The sequence below is a fragment of the Dermacentor silvarum genome, chromosome 8, assembly GCF_013339745.2.
Source record: "Dermacentor silvarum isolate Dsil-2018 chromosome 8, BIME_Dsil_1.4, whole genome shotgun sequence".
Lineage (NCBI taxonomy): Eukaryota > Metazoa > Arthropoda > Arachnida > Ixodida > Ixodidae > Dermacentor > Dermacentor silvarum.
In genome coordinates, this window is record NC_051161.1 from 129,597,212 (window position 1) to 129,613,690 (window position 16,479).

Here is a 16,479-nt window from a genome sequence, read left to right on the forward strand (position 1 = left end):
ACGCAGTTACTCAAGAAAGCAGAGAGACTGAGACGACGAGGGGGCGCTTTTACAAGGCGCCGGATGAGGTTATTTAAATGTAGAGGGGCTCTTATAGCCCGCCCACTGGGAAAGCGTGTGCGCGTCCAAACTGAGTTGGGCCTCGATGAAACAATTATTCCATGCGTAGCAACCCTGAAAAAACTGTTCATACTAGGATAATAGCCAGAAATACTTAAGTTTCAATAACAATACTAAAGTCCTCTGCGACCGTTTCAAACTTATGTTGACTTGAGTGGGCGAATTTTGGTTTACAATCAATTGATAGGAAAGAGTGCCATATGGCAATCACACCTCATCGATTTTAATAAAACAGGTGGTTTGAAAACAATAATCGAAGCGTCAGTATCAAGAAATGGCGGTCGCAGAGTTTTAGTATATGTACAGGAAGATTTTATACAGATGTGTAGGCCGTTTTTTTTTTTCGACCGACATGTTAAAACAATTGCATATTTGTTCTTTTTGCCTTTGCCCAAGAAAGTCCAAATATCATCAATCAAAATTACATGAACTTTTGAGCACTTTTTTCTGGTCGTGGAGAGTACATTGAACGAATGACTTGTTTAGTGGTATAGTGATTACTTATTAAACAAATATACATAAGTACGTACATACATAGTCCCCGGAACATGTGTAAGTACGCTAAGAATGTTAACCGCATGAATATAAATCGGCGAACCTGTACACGCCGCACTCCTTGGAGGCGTGCTCCGTGAGATCGACGACGGATAAGACGCTGTCGATCATGGGCTTTAACTCGTTTTCAGGGATGCCTCGCAGCCGACCGACCAGGTACAGGTACTCGTACGCGTTCATCCTGTCCAGCAGGCCTCCGAGCTGGAAGCAGTAGCTGATCTGCGACTGCCACTGCGGTGAATGTGAACAGAGAATGAAATAGAACATATTACCCCCAAGGAATAATAATAATAATAATAATAATAATAATAATAATAATAATAATAATAATAATAATAATAATAATAATAATAATAATAATAATAATCACTCGTTATCCCGGTCCTGCGAATGTGGATGTAAAGCGAAGCTGTTGCAAAACCACCACTACAAGTGTATGCAAAGCTTTATTAATGGTTCGGTTGCTAGTTTTGAGCTTGCTCTTTGTTGAAACATAAGCTATTCTGTGTGTTGCATGGGGTCATTTCAATGAATATATGCACTGTTCGCTTCACATTTCTGAGCGCTTCTAGCCTCTGCTTTACGGGGGTATGAGCCATGGTATCTTACAGCGAAGCTCTTTATCGTTAGGCTTCCGTGCATTTTTGTTCTGCCTCTACAAAAATGTGCGCTGATCCTGGGACCTTTAACGGGCGCTTGAACTTCCCTTGTTTCCTTGAACCTGGGACCCAAAGAGGTCCCAAGCACAAGGGTAAGAACAGATTCTAAGGTAGGATGTTAGCCAAAAAGGCCGACCCGCGTAAGCCATGTCTACGTTCGTACCGCGCTCTCTTTGTCGGCGTTCCAAGTGCTTGCGTATCTAGTTGCCTTTCCTTCGGCTCTCTCGTGGTGGCCGTGCCATCGGAACGTCACGGGTGTCTAGTTTCCTACAGCTCCTCGAGGTGGCGGTCCCGTCGTGCACGTATATACGAGTATATAAAAAACCACTTCTCTTCTGTCGTCGTTAGGGGGTGGCCTCGTATAGTCCGGACTTCCGAGGAGCAACACGCTTACGAATGGTGATGTCCCGCATGCGCTGGGCGTGTTGTGCACGATCTTCATCGGTGGTGCATGCCGCCCGACGGCAACGATTGCATTCTCGTTTCTGTTCCTGAAGTTGCTCTTCGTAGGTAGAGAGAGAGAGAGAGAAAATGATTTAATGAAAGGCAGGGAGGGTAACCAGGACTGAGCCGGTTGGCTACCCTACACTGGTGGAAGGGAAGTGTTCCTTGGGAGTCCGGGCTATACGCGAACATAATAATATATAATAATAATACCATGATGGGGCAGAAACTTGGAGGCTAACAAAGAAGCTCGAGGACAAGTTAAGGACTGCACAAAGAGCGATAGAACCACAAATGTTAGGCCTAATGTTAGAGACAGGAAGAGAGCGGTGTGGATCAGAGAGCAAACTGGGATAGCCGATATTCTAATGGACATTAAGAGAAAAAAATTGAGCTGGGCAGGTCATGTAATGCGTAGGATAGATAACCGGTGGACCATTAGAGTTTCAGAATGGGTACTATATAAGATGAGGGAAGCGCAGTTGAAGGCAGAAAACTAGGTCGGGCGATGAAGTTAGGAAATTTGCAGGTGCTTCATGAAATTTGTTTGTGGGCAGTCATTCTAAAAATTCCGAGGAATAATTTTTTTAAGAATGAAAGACAAGGTATGATCAACATGAGTGATATAATGGTGTAGCAATATAGCCCCATATACCACATGTCAAATAGCAAGGCGTGGCGTATACATAACCTAAATACGAATATTTTAGATTACGGACAGCTCCGCCAACGCCAACACCGGATATTCTGCGACACAGGGCACTTAAGGAGGTCGCTGTAAATACTATCAAGGGACATTGATTGCACTTGGCGCACCGAGCATGTGGTACTCCCTGATGAGAAAATGCATACTCTAAAAAACAAAACAAAAAAACTACAGCGTATATTTAAAAAGCACAACACGCACCGCCATGACCCCGTTACGTTCTAGCTTTCACGCTGGTGCATTGTCCAAAAGGCGCACATATTCCCCGCGCGACTCACAAGGAAATGCACACACAGGCACTTTTAATGTTGGCGGGAACTCACTGGAGGAGGATAACTTTTTTGCTACCATTCGAGATAAACTAGACGTGCTGTTGGGAGATTTGGCCCGTCCTCGTTAGACGAGCAAGAAAGCACGAAGAAAATCTGGACACAAGCAGTAACCCCTCGCCTTGTTTGTTTTCTCTTGGTGTTGCATTCACCCGCCGTGGTTCTTAGTGGCTAGGGTGTTGCACTGTAAAGCTCGAGGTCACGGGATCAAACGGCGGTTGCGGCGGGCACATTCCGTTGGGGGCGAAATGCTGAAACGCCCATGTATGCATGCTTTGGGCGCACGGTAAAGAACGGCATATGATCTGAAGAAATCCGGAGCCCCCCAATGCGGTGTGCGTGATGATCATATCGTGGTTTTGGTACGATAAACACTAGAATTAATTTGAAATGGGGATGTTTGCTAGCGGCACTCGATCTGGCGCTTCAACGTTAGAACGAAACAAGTCATTGGCGAAGCGGGCGAGCAAGCGTTGCTTGACTTCTTCTTCTACCTTCACCAGCACCGTGCCCAGTGGCTTCTGTACAGTCATTCCCCACCGAAAGAAGAACCATCCTGGCGACCTAGAGGCAGGAGAACACAGGGGGGTCCAGGCACTGCTTGAGGCGGGAGACGTGGACAATTTCCTGCCCCAGACGACGCTGGTCGAAAACGCGTCCATCGGCTCGATGAGGTAGTTGACTGCGGATGTTTGTCGCAGTACCCGATAGGGACCGCGGTACTTGGAATGCAGCTTGGAGGAAAGGCCCGGTGGAGTAGACGGCACCCACAACCAGACCAGCGAGCCGGCAGCAAATCATGTAACCGTAGTGGACGCGTCGTGGCGATGCTTTTGGCGCCACTGGTCCTGGGATGTGAACGAGGGAGCGAGCTGGCGGCATTCTTCGGCGTAGGCAGCTGCTCGGGAAACAGTCGTCGACTCCGAAGCATCCCGCCGGTAGGGTAGAATTGTGTTCATAGTGCATGAAGTTTGTGTCCGTAAAGATGAAAGAAAGGTGAGAATCAAGTGGTACCACGCTTTGCGTTCCGTATGTTACGAAAGGCCGAATCTGATCCCAATTTGAGTGGTCAGATGAATCATACGTGGCCAATATGTCGCCAACGGTGCGATTAAAACACTTTGTCATGCCATTAGTTTGGTGATGGTAAGCCAGGTTAGTGCGGCGAATGAGGCGTCGCTCCTTTATCAACGCTGTAATAACGTCAGAGAGGAAAACGCGACCGCGGTCGCTCAGTAATTCTCGAGGTACTCCATGCCGTAATATCAGGTTCTGAAGGATAAGACTGGTAACGCATTTTGCTGTGGCAGATGACAGGTGTGAAGTTTCAGCGTACCGCGTAAGGTGGTAGATAGCAACAAAAACCCAGCGGTTGCCGCTGGGAGTCCTGGGAAGCGGACCGTATAGGTTAACGCCGACGCGGTCGAACGCTCGGGCGGGGCATGGTAAAGGTTGCAAGGGGCCGGCAGCATGTTTAGGTGGCGTCTTGCGTCGTTGGCACAGAGGGCATGACCGTACTTACTGGCGAACGAAACGGTACATACCGCGCCAGTACTACCGAACCTGGAGGCGAGAGTATGTCTTCAATACCCCAGCGTGGCAGCATTGTGGGTTATCGTGGAAAGTGGCGCAGATGTCGGAGCGGAGGTGTCGGGGAATAACAAGCAACAATTTGCGGCCGCTAGAGTTGTAGTTGCGGCGCTACGGCAGGTTATTCCGAATGATAAAGTGCGTGGCTTGGCGACGTTGCGTCCGAGAGATCGGAGCTGGCGAGCGGCTAGATAGGGCGTCTAGAAGCGAACAGATCCATGGGTCCTTGCACTGCTCTGATGGCATGTCGGAAATGTGGAGGACGAAGGCACCGCAGGCGGAAATAGACGATCAGACAGGATCAGATGACAGGGGTGACCAGGAAAGAGCGCCTGCGTTGGAATGCTTTCGGCCTGATAAATAACCAACACGGATGTCGTATTCTTGTAGGCGTAATGCCCAACGAGCGAGCCGACTAGCTGGATCTTTCAGTGAAGTCAACCAGCATAGGGCATGATGCAGACCACGCGGCTCTCGCACCGATGAATATTCTTCAAGACCTCTTGCGAAAATGCTTAGCGCGTTGAAGCACGCCCCATCAACCGTAGCCTCACTCAAGAAAGCACGCCGCCGAAGCTAGAGATCACAATCCACGCAAGGACTACGCGTCGTTTCACATTAAGGTTTCCTCGAACCGAGCAAAGCTGTCACAACTATCGTCATATGAACCAGGAGGTGCGCGTTGAGCACGAGATGTGGGGTCTCACATGTGCTCTTTGGACAAAGGAATGCCAGCAGAGCAGTACGAACATTCAAAATGGCATTTACTGTACATTACCTACACTAGTTCCTGCTAGTCGAATTGCTACCCATAGGACATGCCGATGGGAGCATGATAAATAGAGCATGTTCAAGACACTGCGACCGGAAAGCGAGTGAATATGTCCGCTCCCATTCTGGACACCAACGTCTAGTCCTCCGCGTGTACGATCACGCGAACGGTGGCGCGTTCGAACGAACGTGTTTGCCCACTCCGGTCGGAGTAACCTAGAATCTCTACTCCGGTGTCCCGCTCCGAAGCCTCGCGAGACGGTCTCACAGAGGGCATGTAGGCGCATGCGCGGAATGTCCGTGCCGCTTGCGGATCCCAAGCCGTAGAGACGCAGACTATTCGCTTTTGCGCCGGGTCACCTCCGCCGCTAGGTTGCGTGAACGACTGGGGAGCCTACATGCAAGTGCTTGCATGTAGGCTCCCTATGAGCGACGTAATACTCGCGCCATCTCTCGTAACATTCCGCAACCACATCGCCGCCGCCGGCGCAAAGCCACGTGGCGAAGCCGGTTTACAGGAGATGCGATCCGTGCAGAGAAAACCACATCAAGGGACGCATCAAAGCCGAGCATCCCCACATGGTCCAAGAAGTAATGTCGCCGAAAAGTGGACAAATCTTCGTCAGGGCAGTCACTGGCCTGACGATGACAAGTCGACTTGTCCGAAGGTGACTTCAGCGACATTCCCTATTCTACACCACTTTTCATTACGCGGTGGAAACAGATTACAAGGACCCACTTACCTGGCGCACATTTCCGCTGAGCCTGGCTACCGCGGTGACAGCGTCGCCGTTCGAGACACTGATCAACGCAGCCAGCATCTGAAACGTGGTGGTCTTCCCGGCTCCATTCACGCCGAGCAGGCCGAAGCACTCGGATGGCCGCAGCGCCAGGTAGATGCCACGGACGGCATGCAGGGTGCCGAACCACTTGTGCAGACTCCACGCTAGGAGCGAGTAGCCTGCAAGCCCTTCCTGCTGGCGCGCAGCGTTGACCCTCTTCTTCTCCTCCTCGACGTCTTGCTCGGCGGGCAATTCCTGGCTAGCGAGGGCGTGTCGGGAAGGCAAGTACCCGGAGGCCATGAAGATCATAAAGGCAATCAGGAGCAGGCCTTCGGCTAGTATGACGGTTAGCTCGATGCCTATCCCATTGTAAGAGAATTGCAATATGCCACCGCTGCATTCAAGCCCGAGGTACGAACCTGTAACAGAGCATCTTTTACAAGCGATGCCACGGAACGCCAACTCTACGGAGCCTACGTGCAAGGCTCCCTATCCAACTCCTACAACTAACGCCAGCCAGCGAGAAGCTAGACTGCGTAGTCCAAGCACAGTGAACGTGCTGAACTTGTAGATAATATTTCAGGACGAACTTTGATTGCAGGTAATAGAAATGTCATTTCAGAGGGTGCTATATGTAATATATATTTTACCATGGAGAGGCTTAGATTCCGCCTTCTACCATGTGACTTGACGAAGTTAGTGGTATATACATTTAAATAAATATTTTGAAAGCGGTATTTCTCACCGATTTGGCTTGTTGATTTTAGTATCAATCCTTCCCGGAATTTTTTAGCCTCTTTCTTCGTCTAATGCTTTTTTATTATTTGGCCCTATTTCTTTTATCATTTTCGGAATTCAAAAAGAACAGTGTAATGTCGGCGATGTTGTTTCTTATTGACACTATGTTTAAACCGCCAAGAGGATACATCTTCATATTTGTCTAAATGTGCGATTTTAACGCGATTGCGTTAAGGTCCAAGTGTCGCAGAAAATGTGCTGTCGGCAACCGTCATCGGCGTGCGATGTCGGCGGGTGGGGGAGAAAATCATCCCCAACCACCCCGACCATAGGCGGAAAGTTTTCCTTTTTCTGGGAGGGGGGGGGGGGGGGGGGCTGGGGCCTGATCAGCTTTCCGAAACCTACCCATATATATATATATATATATTGTACCGGAGCACATCGGCACCAGCTCTGTGCCAGCCAGTGTGTGGAAGAAGACGTTGACGATCGTGTGGTTCGCGCTAGTTCGGTTTTCAACAATCCGGCTTGTTAAACCGCTTTATCAAGTCTACCTGCAAAATACTCTTGTTGCATTTGGTGGAAGTGCTGGGTCGTCCCCTTCAGCGTCCTGGAACTCCGCAGCCGTACGCTACCATCTGCCTTCACAATGACCGAGGACGCCGGACCCTCGCGAGCTTCTCCCGATCCCACACGTGTCGTGTGCTCTGGGGTGCTTCGTCAGCGTGATCCTCCAGTCTTCAGTGGCACTGACGATCACGACGTGGAAGACTGGCTGGCCGAGTATGAACGTGTTAGTGCACACAACAAGTGGGATGACCGCGACAAGTTGACTCATGCCATCTTTTATCTTACCGGCGTGGCCCATCTGTGGTTCAAGAACCACGAGGCTGATTTTACCACCTGGTCAGCTTTCAAAGAGACCCTTGTTTCGTTTTTCGGTCGGCCAGCGGTGCGCCAGCTTCGCGCTGAACACAGCCTCCGCGGACGATCTCAACAAATTGGGGAGACCTTCACAAGCTACATTGAGGATGTCATCGGCCTCTGTAGGCGAGTGAATGCGTCCATGTCGGAACCTGACCGAATCAAACACATCATGAAAGGCATCGACGATGACGCTTTTCATATGCTCGTGGCCAAAAACCCACAGAGCGTTACTGAAGTCATTGAACTTTGCCAAAGTTTTGACGAGCTGCGTAAACAGCGCGTCTCCACACGTCGCCCTGGAATGCAAACGGCTGACCTTTCAGCTTTGGCTGCCAGCAGCGCTGGTTTTGATTACACCTCGTTGCTGCCTCAAATTCAGCAATACGTACGTGAGGAAGTTGCACGTCAGCTCTCTCTTGTGGCATCGGTCACTGAGCCTCTCCCCCCACTGGACCAGTCACTTCGTCGGGTTATCCAGACGCAAGTTGCTGAGGCCCTCCCGTCCCCCGCTTCGCCGCCGCACGTTACGGCGCCGCCGCAAGTAACGGCGCCGCTAACTTATGCTGAGGCCCTTACACGATCTCATGCCCAACCGACGCCAGTCCCATCCAGCCCAGCCACCAACTTCTACACTCCGCCAAGTCCGGTACGGCCGGTTTACGTACCATTCTCGCATCCGAGACCACCTCTAAACCCCTGGCGCACTCCGGACAACCGGCCAGTGTGCTACGCTTGCGGTATTCCGGGACGTGTTGCGCGCTTCTGTCACCGCCGCAGACTCTATTTTCGCGATGGCGCTCCCAACCTTAGCCATGTCTCTCAGCAAGCTACACACCGTCTTACATGTGACGCCACGGAGTCGTATTCACGTCGCCCCGCCTTCAGTTCACGCCGATCTGCTTCTCCCCGCGGCCGCTCCCTTTCCCCCATGCTTCGCCGTTCCAACCATGACCAGGAGGAAAACTAACAGCCGCAGTTCCTGAGGCAAGAACTGCGCCGTCGTCGAAATTTGCAAGGCCTCTTCTTTCGCCGCCTAACGAGATTGTAGTGTTTATAGACGGTGTCGCGACGAACGCTCTTGTCGACACAGGAGCAGCTGTTTGTGTGATTAGTGAGATTCTCTGCCGCCAACTGAACAAAGTGACGACTCCGCTTTTTGTTATTTCGCTACGCACAGCGAACTCGCAGCACGTCAAGCCTTCGGCCACCTGCACCGCTCGTGTTTTAATTCAAGATGCGCTCTACATTGTCGAATTTGTCGTCCTTTCTCATGCATCGCACGCCGTTATCCTGGGCTGGGACTTCCTTTCCGCGCATCATGCAGTGGTCGACTGCGCACGTGCACAACTCGCATTGTCTCCGTTCTGTACCGCAACCGACGATGACCCTCGCCCGTCTGCTAAACGTCTGCTAAAGTGGTTGTCGCTGCTGACGTCATCATCCCTGCCTTCTCTGTCGCCTTAGTGTCCGTCACCTGTGACGCTGTCCCCAATTCAACTGCACTTTTTGTACCGTCTGAGGAATGTGCGCGTCGCCGGAACGTTGTCCTACCGTTCGCAGTCATCTCACTTGATGATGATCCCAGTGCAGTTTACGCGTGTAATCCGTTTCCCTGCCCTTCAACTCTATTACATGTCGAATCTGTTGGGCGTCTCCACACTTTTGATGCCATCTTTTCGTTTGATGCGCCTTGCGATACGACACCACTGCCTATCGATGCCGTCACTTCTGCCGCCGCTCCCGCCTCACCAGACCACGACGTCTTGGTGCGCAGCGTCGATAACGCGCTCCCGCAAGCTCAGCGCAATCAGCTCGTTCAACTCCTTGACCGTTTTCGGACCTCTTTCGACCTCGGCCAACCTTGTTTGAGGCGCAAGTCAGCGGTTGTTCACCATATTGACACCGGTCACCATGCTCCACTGCGTCAGCGTCCCTACCGAGTGTCACAAACCGAACGCAGCGTCATCAGTGAACAAGTCGATGACATGCTGCAACGCGGCGTGATCCAGCAGTCACACAGTCCTTGGGCTTCTCCGGTCGTACTGGTGCGGAAAAAGGACGGCTCAATCAGAGTTTGCGTGGACTACCGCCGACTACACAAGATCACACGTAAGGATGTTTATCCTCTACCACGAATAGACGATGCTCTCGATTGTCTACATGGTGCCGAATTTTTTCTTCCCTGGATCTTCGCTCTGGATACTGGCAAGTGCCGATGGCTGCAGTGGTCCGTCCAAAAACGGCTTTTCTGACCCCTGAAGGGTTATACGAATTTAATGTGATGCCCTTCGGCCTGTGTAACGCGCCTGTGACTTTCGAGAGGATGATGGATTCTATCCTCCGGGGACTGAAGTGGCGTACCTGTCTTTGCTACTTAGACGACATAGTTGTCTTTTCTCCCAATTTTGCATCTCATCTTGATCGCCTCGAGCAAGTTCTTGAGTGTCTCACGGCCGCTGGTTTGCAATTAAACTTGAAGAAATGCCATTTTGGTGCCAGACAGCTTACGATTCTAGGCCACGTCGTTTCACAAGAGGGAATACTACCAGACCCCGCCAAACTGCGAGCCGTTGCCGAGTTTTCCAAGCCAGCCACTCTTAAAGAGCTCCGTAGCTTCATCGGCTTGTGCTCTTATTTTCGGCGTTTCATCCGTAATTTCGCCTCTATTATCGCCCCCTTGACTCAGCTACTTGCCAGCAGCGCTGACCTCTCGGCATGGAATCCCGATTGCGACGAGTCATTTACGACGCTCCGCCGGCTCCTTACGTCCCCTCCAGTACTGCGCCACTTCGATCCCAATGCGCTTACTGAAATTCACATGGACGCTAGCGGTGTCGGTCTTGGTGGCATCCTCGCCCAACGCAAAGACGGCTATGACGAGTATGTCGTTGCATATGCCAGCCGTTCCCTAACAAATGCAGAGTCGAACTATTCTGTAACAGAAAAGGAATGTTTGGCAATTATTTGGGCAATCAGCAAATTCCGTACTTACCTTTACGGACGCCAATTTGACGTTGTGACTGACCACCATGCCTTATGCTGGTTGTCATCTATGAAAGACCCCACTGGCCGCCTCGCTCGTTGGGCTTTACGCCTTCAAGAGTATGACATACGTGTTATTTATCGCTCGGGACGCAAACATTCAGACGCCCATGCCCTATCCCGTTCTCCGCTTCCGTCTGACTTACTTTGTTTACAAACTTCCTCCTGCGATTCGTCGTCCCTCAGCATCACCGACATGCCGGCCGAGCAACGCAAGGATCCCTGGATCGCTTCTCTGCTTGACGTTCTCTCTCACCGTTCGCTTGAATCTGTTTCACGCACCATTCGTCGTCAAGCGCATCACTTTGTCCTTCGTGAAGGCTTGTTGTACCGCCGCAATTACCTAACCGATGGCCGCAGGTGGCTTGTCATCCCCCGTCATCTGCGCTCGGACATATGCACCGCCTTCCACGATGATCCTCAATGCGGCCACGCTGGCGTATTCAAGACCTACTCCCGCCTACGCCTGAGGTATTACTGGCGCGGCATGTATCGATACATTCGCCAGTACGTGCGATCATGCCTTTCGTGCCAACGCCACAAGACTCCCCCTCATAGCACCGCTGGTCCTCTACAACCTTTACCGTGCCCTACAAGACCATTTGACCGTGTTGGCATTGATCTTTATGGTCCCCTCCGGTGGATCATTGTCGCCGTCGACCATCTCACACGGTACGCTGAAACATTGTACCGGAGCACATTGGCACCAGCTCTGTGCCAGCCAGTGTGTGGAAGAAGACGTTGACGATCGTGTGGTTCGCGCTAGGTCGGTTTTCAACGATCCGGCTTGTTAAACTGCTTTATCAAGTCTACCTGCAAAATACTCTTGTTGCAATATATATATCAGAATCATCATCATTTTGTCGGGTTGGTATTCGTGGGCTGTCTCACCGCTGTGTGAGAATACAAGAGCTCTGCCTTCGTCTCTGGCGTCGTCTCACAATATATATATATATATATATATATATATATATATCTTATAAAACGGATTTATTGGGGTTCGTAGCGACAGCGGGTCGTAGGATGCACCGAGCACAGTCCTCTCGCTCGAGCTTCTGCTGCGCGCTTGATGCTGCCGATGCTGCTGACTCTGCGTCATCGTTCGTCATCTTCCTTACAAGGGCCCCGCAGAAATAAAGGAGCCATCCTGGCGACTTAGTTGTCCGGAAGGACGATAGGAAGGTGATACGGCTTGAGGCGCTGAACGTGAACGACTTCATGGTTCCGACGTCGCATGTCGGACGGCGGCGTGAGCGGCTCAACCAGGTAATTAACGGGTAATGTTCTCTCGAGAACGCGGTATGGCCCGTCGTACTTCGGAAGGAGTTTTGAAGCGAGCCCAGGCGTGTGGTGTAGCACTAACAACCAGACGAGGGCGCCCGGGAGAAAATTGGGAGTCGAGTTCCGGGCGTCGTGAACGGCTTTTTGACGGTTCTGGTCGTCTGAGGTGAATTGGCGGGCCAGCTGGCGACATTCTTCGGCGTGTCTGGCTGCTTCCGAGATCGGCAGGCATTCGGATGGGTCCGGCCGGTAGGGCAGAATGGTGTCTATTGTGTGCGAAGGATGACGGCCGTAAAGAAGGTAAAAGGGTGAGAATCCGGTAGTGGCCTGAGTCGCGGTGTTGTAGGCGTAGGTGACAAACGGAAGAACTAGGTCCCAATTAGAGTGATCAGCTGAGACGTACATGGCGAGCATGTCACCAAGAGTTCGGTTGAAGCGTTCCGTGGTACCGTTAGTCTGTGGGTGATAGGCAGTACATTTACGATGAACAATAGCGCATGCAGCAAGCAGTTGTTCGATGACTTCAGATAAGAAGGTGCGGCCTCTGTCGCTCAAAAGTTCACGTGGACCTCCATGACGAAGGAGAAAACGGCGTAGTATGAAATTGGCGACCTCCTGCGCTGTAGCATTTGGTAGAGCAGCAGTCTCCGCATAACGTGTTAAGTGGTCTACCGCAACGATGATATACCTGTTGCCGGTAGGAGTCAACGGAAGTGGCCCGTAGAGATCTATGCCCACGCGATCAAAGGGTCGGGATGGGCATTGTAAAGGCTGGAGTTCACCGGCGGAGTTGTGCGGTGGCGCTTTGCGACGTTGGCACTCATGACACGAGCGGACGAAGTTGCGAACAAAATTGTACATTCCCCGCCAGTAATAGCGGTGTCGAAGTCGTTCGTAGGTCTTGAAGACTCCCGCGTGGCCACACTGAGGGTCGACGTGGAACGAGGAGCAAATCTCTGATCGCAAGGCTCACGGAATGACGAGTAACCATGTGCGACCCTCTGGGGCATAGTTGCGGCGATACAGTAGCTGGTCTCGAATCGCAAAATGAGGAACTTGGCGCCGAAGCGTTCGTGACGCTGGAACTTTCGACGTATCCGAGAGAAGGTCGAACAGAGATGCAGTCCAGGGATCATCACGCTGTGCAGAGGCGATAGTGTCAAAGTCCAGAGATGACAATGTGCACTCGCAGGAGGAGTCGTGACTGGCCTGTGGGGGAAGCGGTGATCGGGATAGCGCGTCAGCGTCGGAGTGCTTTCGCCCGGAACGGTAAACCACGCGGATGTCATATTCTTGAATTCGCAATGCCCAGCGCGCAAGGCGGCCCGATGGGTCTTTTAGCGTCGACAGCCAACATAGTGCGTGGTGGTCGGTCACTACGTCAAAAAATCGGCCGTGTAAATATGGGCGAAACTTGCCAAGCGCCCACACAATGGCCAAACACTCCTTTTCTGTTACGCTGTAATTGGCCTCCGCCTTGGTTAACGTGCGACTCGCGTATGCGACGACGTATTCTGTGTGGCCAGGTTGACGTTGTGCCAACACAGCACCAAGGCCTACACCACTTGCGTCAGTATGAAGCTCGGTTGGCGCTTGAGGGTCAAAATGGCGAAGAATGGGTGGCGTCGTGAGAAGACGGCGCAAGGTTGTGAAGGCGTCGTCACACTCTGGAGACCATGATGAGAGATCTCTAGAGCCACCAAGGAGCTGCGTGAGAGGTGATATAATTGACGCAAAGTGTCGAACGAATCGCCGAAAGTAAGAGCAGAGGCCGATGAAACTGCGTAGCTCTTTGATAGTGGTAGGTTTTGGGAACGCAGTAACAGCACGTAGCTTCTCGGGATCCGGGCGAACGCCCTCCTTTGACACGACATGGCCTAAAATTGTGAGCTGACGAACAGCAAATCGACATTTCTTCAGGTTAAGTTGCAACCCGGCGTTGGTCAAGCAAGTGAGTACGTGCTGGAGGCGGAGCAGGTGCGTTGCGAAATCAGGGGCGAACACCACAATGTCGTCAAGATAGCAAAGACAAATTTTCCATTTGAGGCCACGCAGAACATTATCCATCATTCTTTCGAACGTAGCAGGTGCGTTGCAAAGTCCGAAAGGCATGACGGTGAATTCATACAAGCCGTCTGGTGTAACAAAGGCAGTTTTCGGGCGATCGGCCTCTGCCATCGGAACCTGCCAGTAGCCTGACCGCAAATCCAGCGAAGAAAAGAACTCGGCTCCCTGCAAACAGTCCAGAGCATCATCGATGCGTGGTAATGGGTAGACGTCCTTCAGTGTAATCTTGTTCAACCGTCGAAAATCAACACAGAAGCGGATGGAACCGTCTTTCTTCGTGACGAGTACCACGGGAGAGGCCCATGGGCTCTGTGAAGGTTGAATGACGCCCCGACGAAGCATGTCATCGACCTGTTCTGCAATGACGCGACGTTCCGTAGCAGACACGCGATATGGTCTTTGTCGCAGCGGTGAGTGAGAGCCAGTGTCGATGTGATGCTCGACTGTCGATGCACGGCCAAGAGATGTTTGCGCAACGTCGAAAGAACGGTGGAAGTGCTGAAGGAGTGCGAGAAGTTGAGATCGCTGCGAATGTGTCAGATCGTCGGCGATGAATGGGCTCAACACATCTGTCCATGCTCAGTCGGCTACGGAGAGGGCACTCAGTGCATGAACGGCAGTAGAAGGCATTTCGTCGAGGACGGAGACAATTCGGGTTGAATCAACCGACTCGACGTAACCAAGGCATTCGCGGCGGAACAGTGATAGCGGCGATGAAAGATGATTGTAAATGGGCATCGTGCTGACACCGGCGGCGAGGTCAAGAGCTGCAAAGGGCAAAGGAAGCGCTTTTCGGGTAACAAAGTGATGAGAGGGCATGAATAAGACCGTCCCGTCGGATATAGCACTACACGAGACCGGTACGAATGCTGAAGAGCACGGGGGAATACAGGTGTCTTCTTGCACGAGAAGTTTAGCGGCAGGATGAGCATCGACCGAGGCCAGGTCACCAAGGTGGGAAAGTTCAATCTCAGCCCGAGTGCAATTGAGTGTTGGCATTGTGGCGTGAGAGAAAATCCCATCCTAGAATAACGGCGTGGGAGCACGATGAAACAATTATGTTCTCAATCGTGTATAAAACGTCCTGTATGGTTACACGGGCTGTACAAGCAGCGGTAGGGCGAATGGGTTGAGCACTTGCCGTTCGAAACGACAATCCAGACAGAGACGTCGTCCCTTTACCAAGCAAGCGGCAAAACCTGGCATCCATAACTGAAATAGCGGCACCGGTATCGACGAGGGCGACTGTAACGACATCTTCGACAAACACATCAATGACATTGGCAGGTAAAGGAGGAGGACTTCGGCATGTCGACACTTGCGCAGTTCTTGCCTCAGGAACTGCGTCGTCTAGTTTCCCTCTTCGTTAGAGACGGGTCGCTGACGCATAGGGGAAAGCGATCGGCGACGTGGGTAGGGTGACCGGAAGCGTTCGAAGCGAGGACGGCGATCAGTCTGGGAGCGAGGTGGTGATGGATCGAAGGATCCGTAAGGCACATTTGGATCTGGCGGCACATAGGACGCTCGTCGATCGTCATCGAACGCCTGCGATCGGCGGCGGCAGAACCTTGCGACGTGACCGGGATACCTACATGCAAAGCATATAGGGCGATTGCCCGGCGTACGCCACGGGTTAGCGGCGGCAGTGCTGGCCCAGGTAACGGGAGGAGGAGGGCGGTGCACAGGCTGCTGGAAACGTGGTACGGGTGCAGCTGCGAGGGACCATTGCAGCAACCGCAGCATAAGTTACCGGTGTAGCCACGGATCCTGCTGGTGTACAGCTGGCAGCGCTTTCGTGACCTCTTCATGGATCACATTACGGAGAGGAGACGGCAAAGTGCTGGCAGACTCCGGAGTGATGGACACCAGAGATAGCTGTCGTGCGATTTCTTCGCGGACGAAATCCTTGATTTGGGTTATCAGGGAAGCTTGTTCGGGGCCGGTGGTCAGGCTGCAGAGTGACGCCGCACTAAGTGGGGGATGTCGCCTTGGCAGAGCTCGCTGCTTACGCAATTCATCATAGCTCTGGCACAAGCTGATAACGTCGCCAACAGTGCGCGGGTCCTTGGCCAGAAGCATTTGGAACGCGTCATCATCGATTCCCTTCACGACGTGCTTAATCTTTTCTGCTTCCGTCATGGCTAGCGTTCACGCAGCCTGCACAAATCGAGGACGTCTTCTATATAGCTGGTGAACGTCTCACCCGTGTCCTGTGCGCAGTGTACGCAAACGCTGCTCGGCTCGGAGTATCCTGACGGCGGGTCGGTCAAATACTTCGGTAATCGACGTCTTGAACGCCGATCACGTTCGGATATCCCTCTCATGATTCCTGAACCAAGGACTGGCGACGTCCTGCAAGATAGAAGGATACGTAAGCCAGCTTGTCCGAGTCATTACATTTTGTGAACGCTCGCCCGCTCATAAGATCACAGCCACTCTTCAACGTCGTTGTCGACGGTTCCGCTGAA

At 52.0% G+C, this 16,479-nt stretch overlaps 1 protein-coding gene across 1 annotated transcript; it reads right to left on the minus strand.

Moving 5' to 3' along the window:
• Window positions 1-690: 690 nt before the first annotated feature.
• Window positions 691-6,370, minus strand: LOC125947719 (phospholipid-transporting ATPase ABCA3-like). Its single transcript, XM_049672968.1, has 2 exons — window positions 5,918-6,370; window positions 691-906 (listed from the first exon to the last, which is right to left on the minus strand). Exons 1-2 carry the CDS (start codon window positions 6,263-6,265, stop codon window positions 691-693), a joined length of 564 nt encoding a protein of 187 aa, XP_049528925.1. The 5' UTR covers window positions 6,266-6,370.
• Window positions 6,371-16,479: the final 10,109 nt, after the last annotated feature.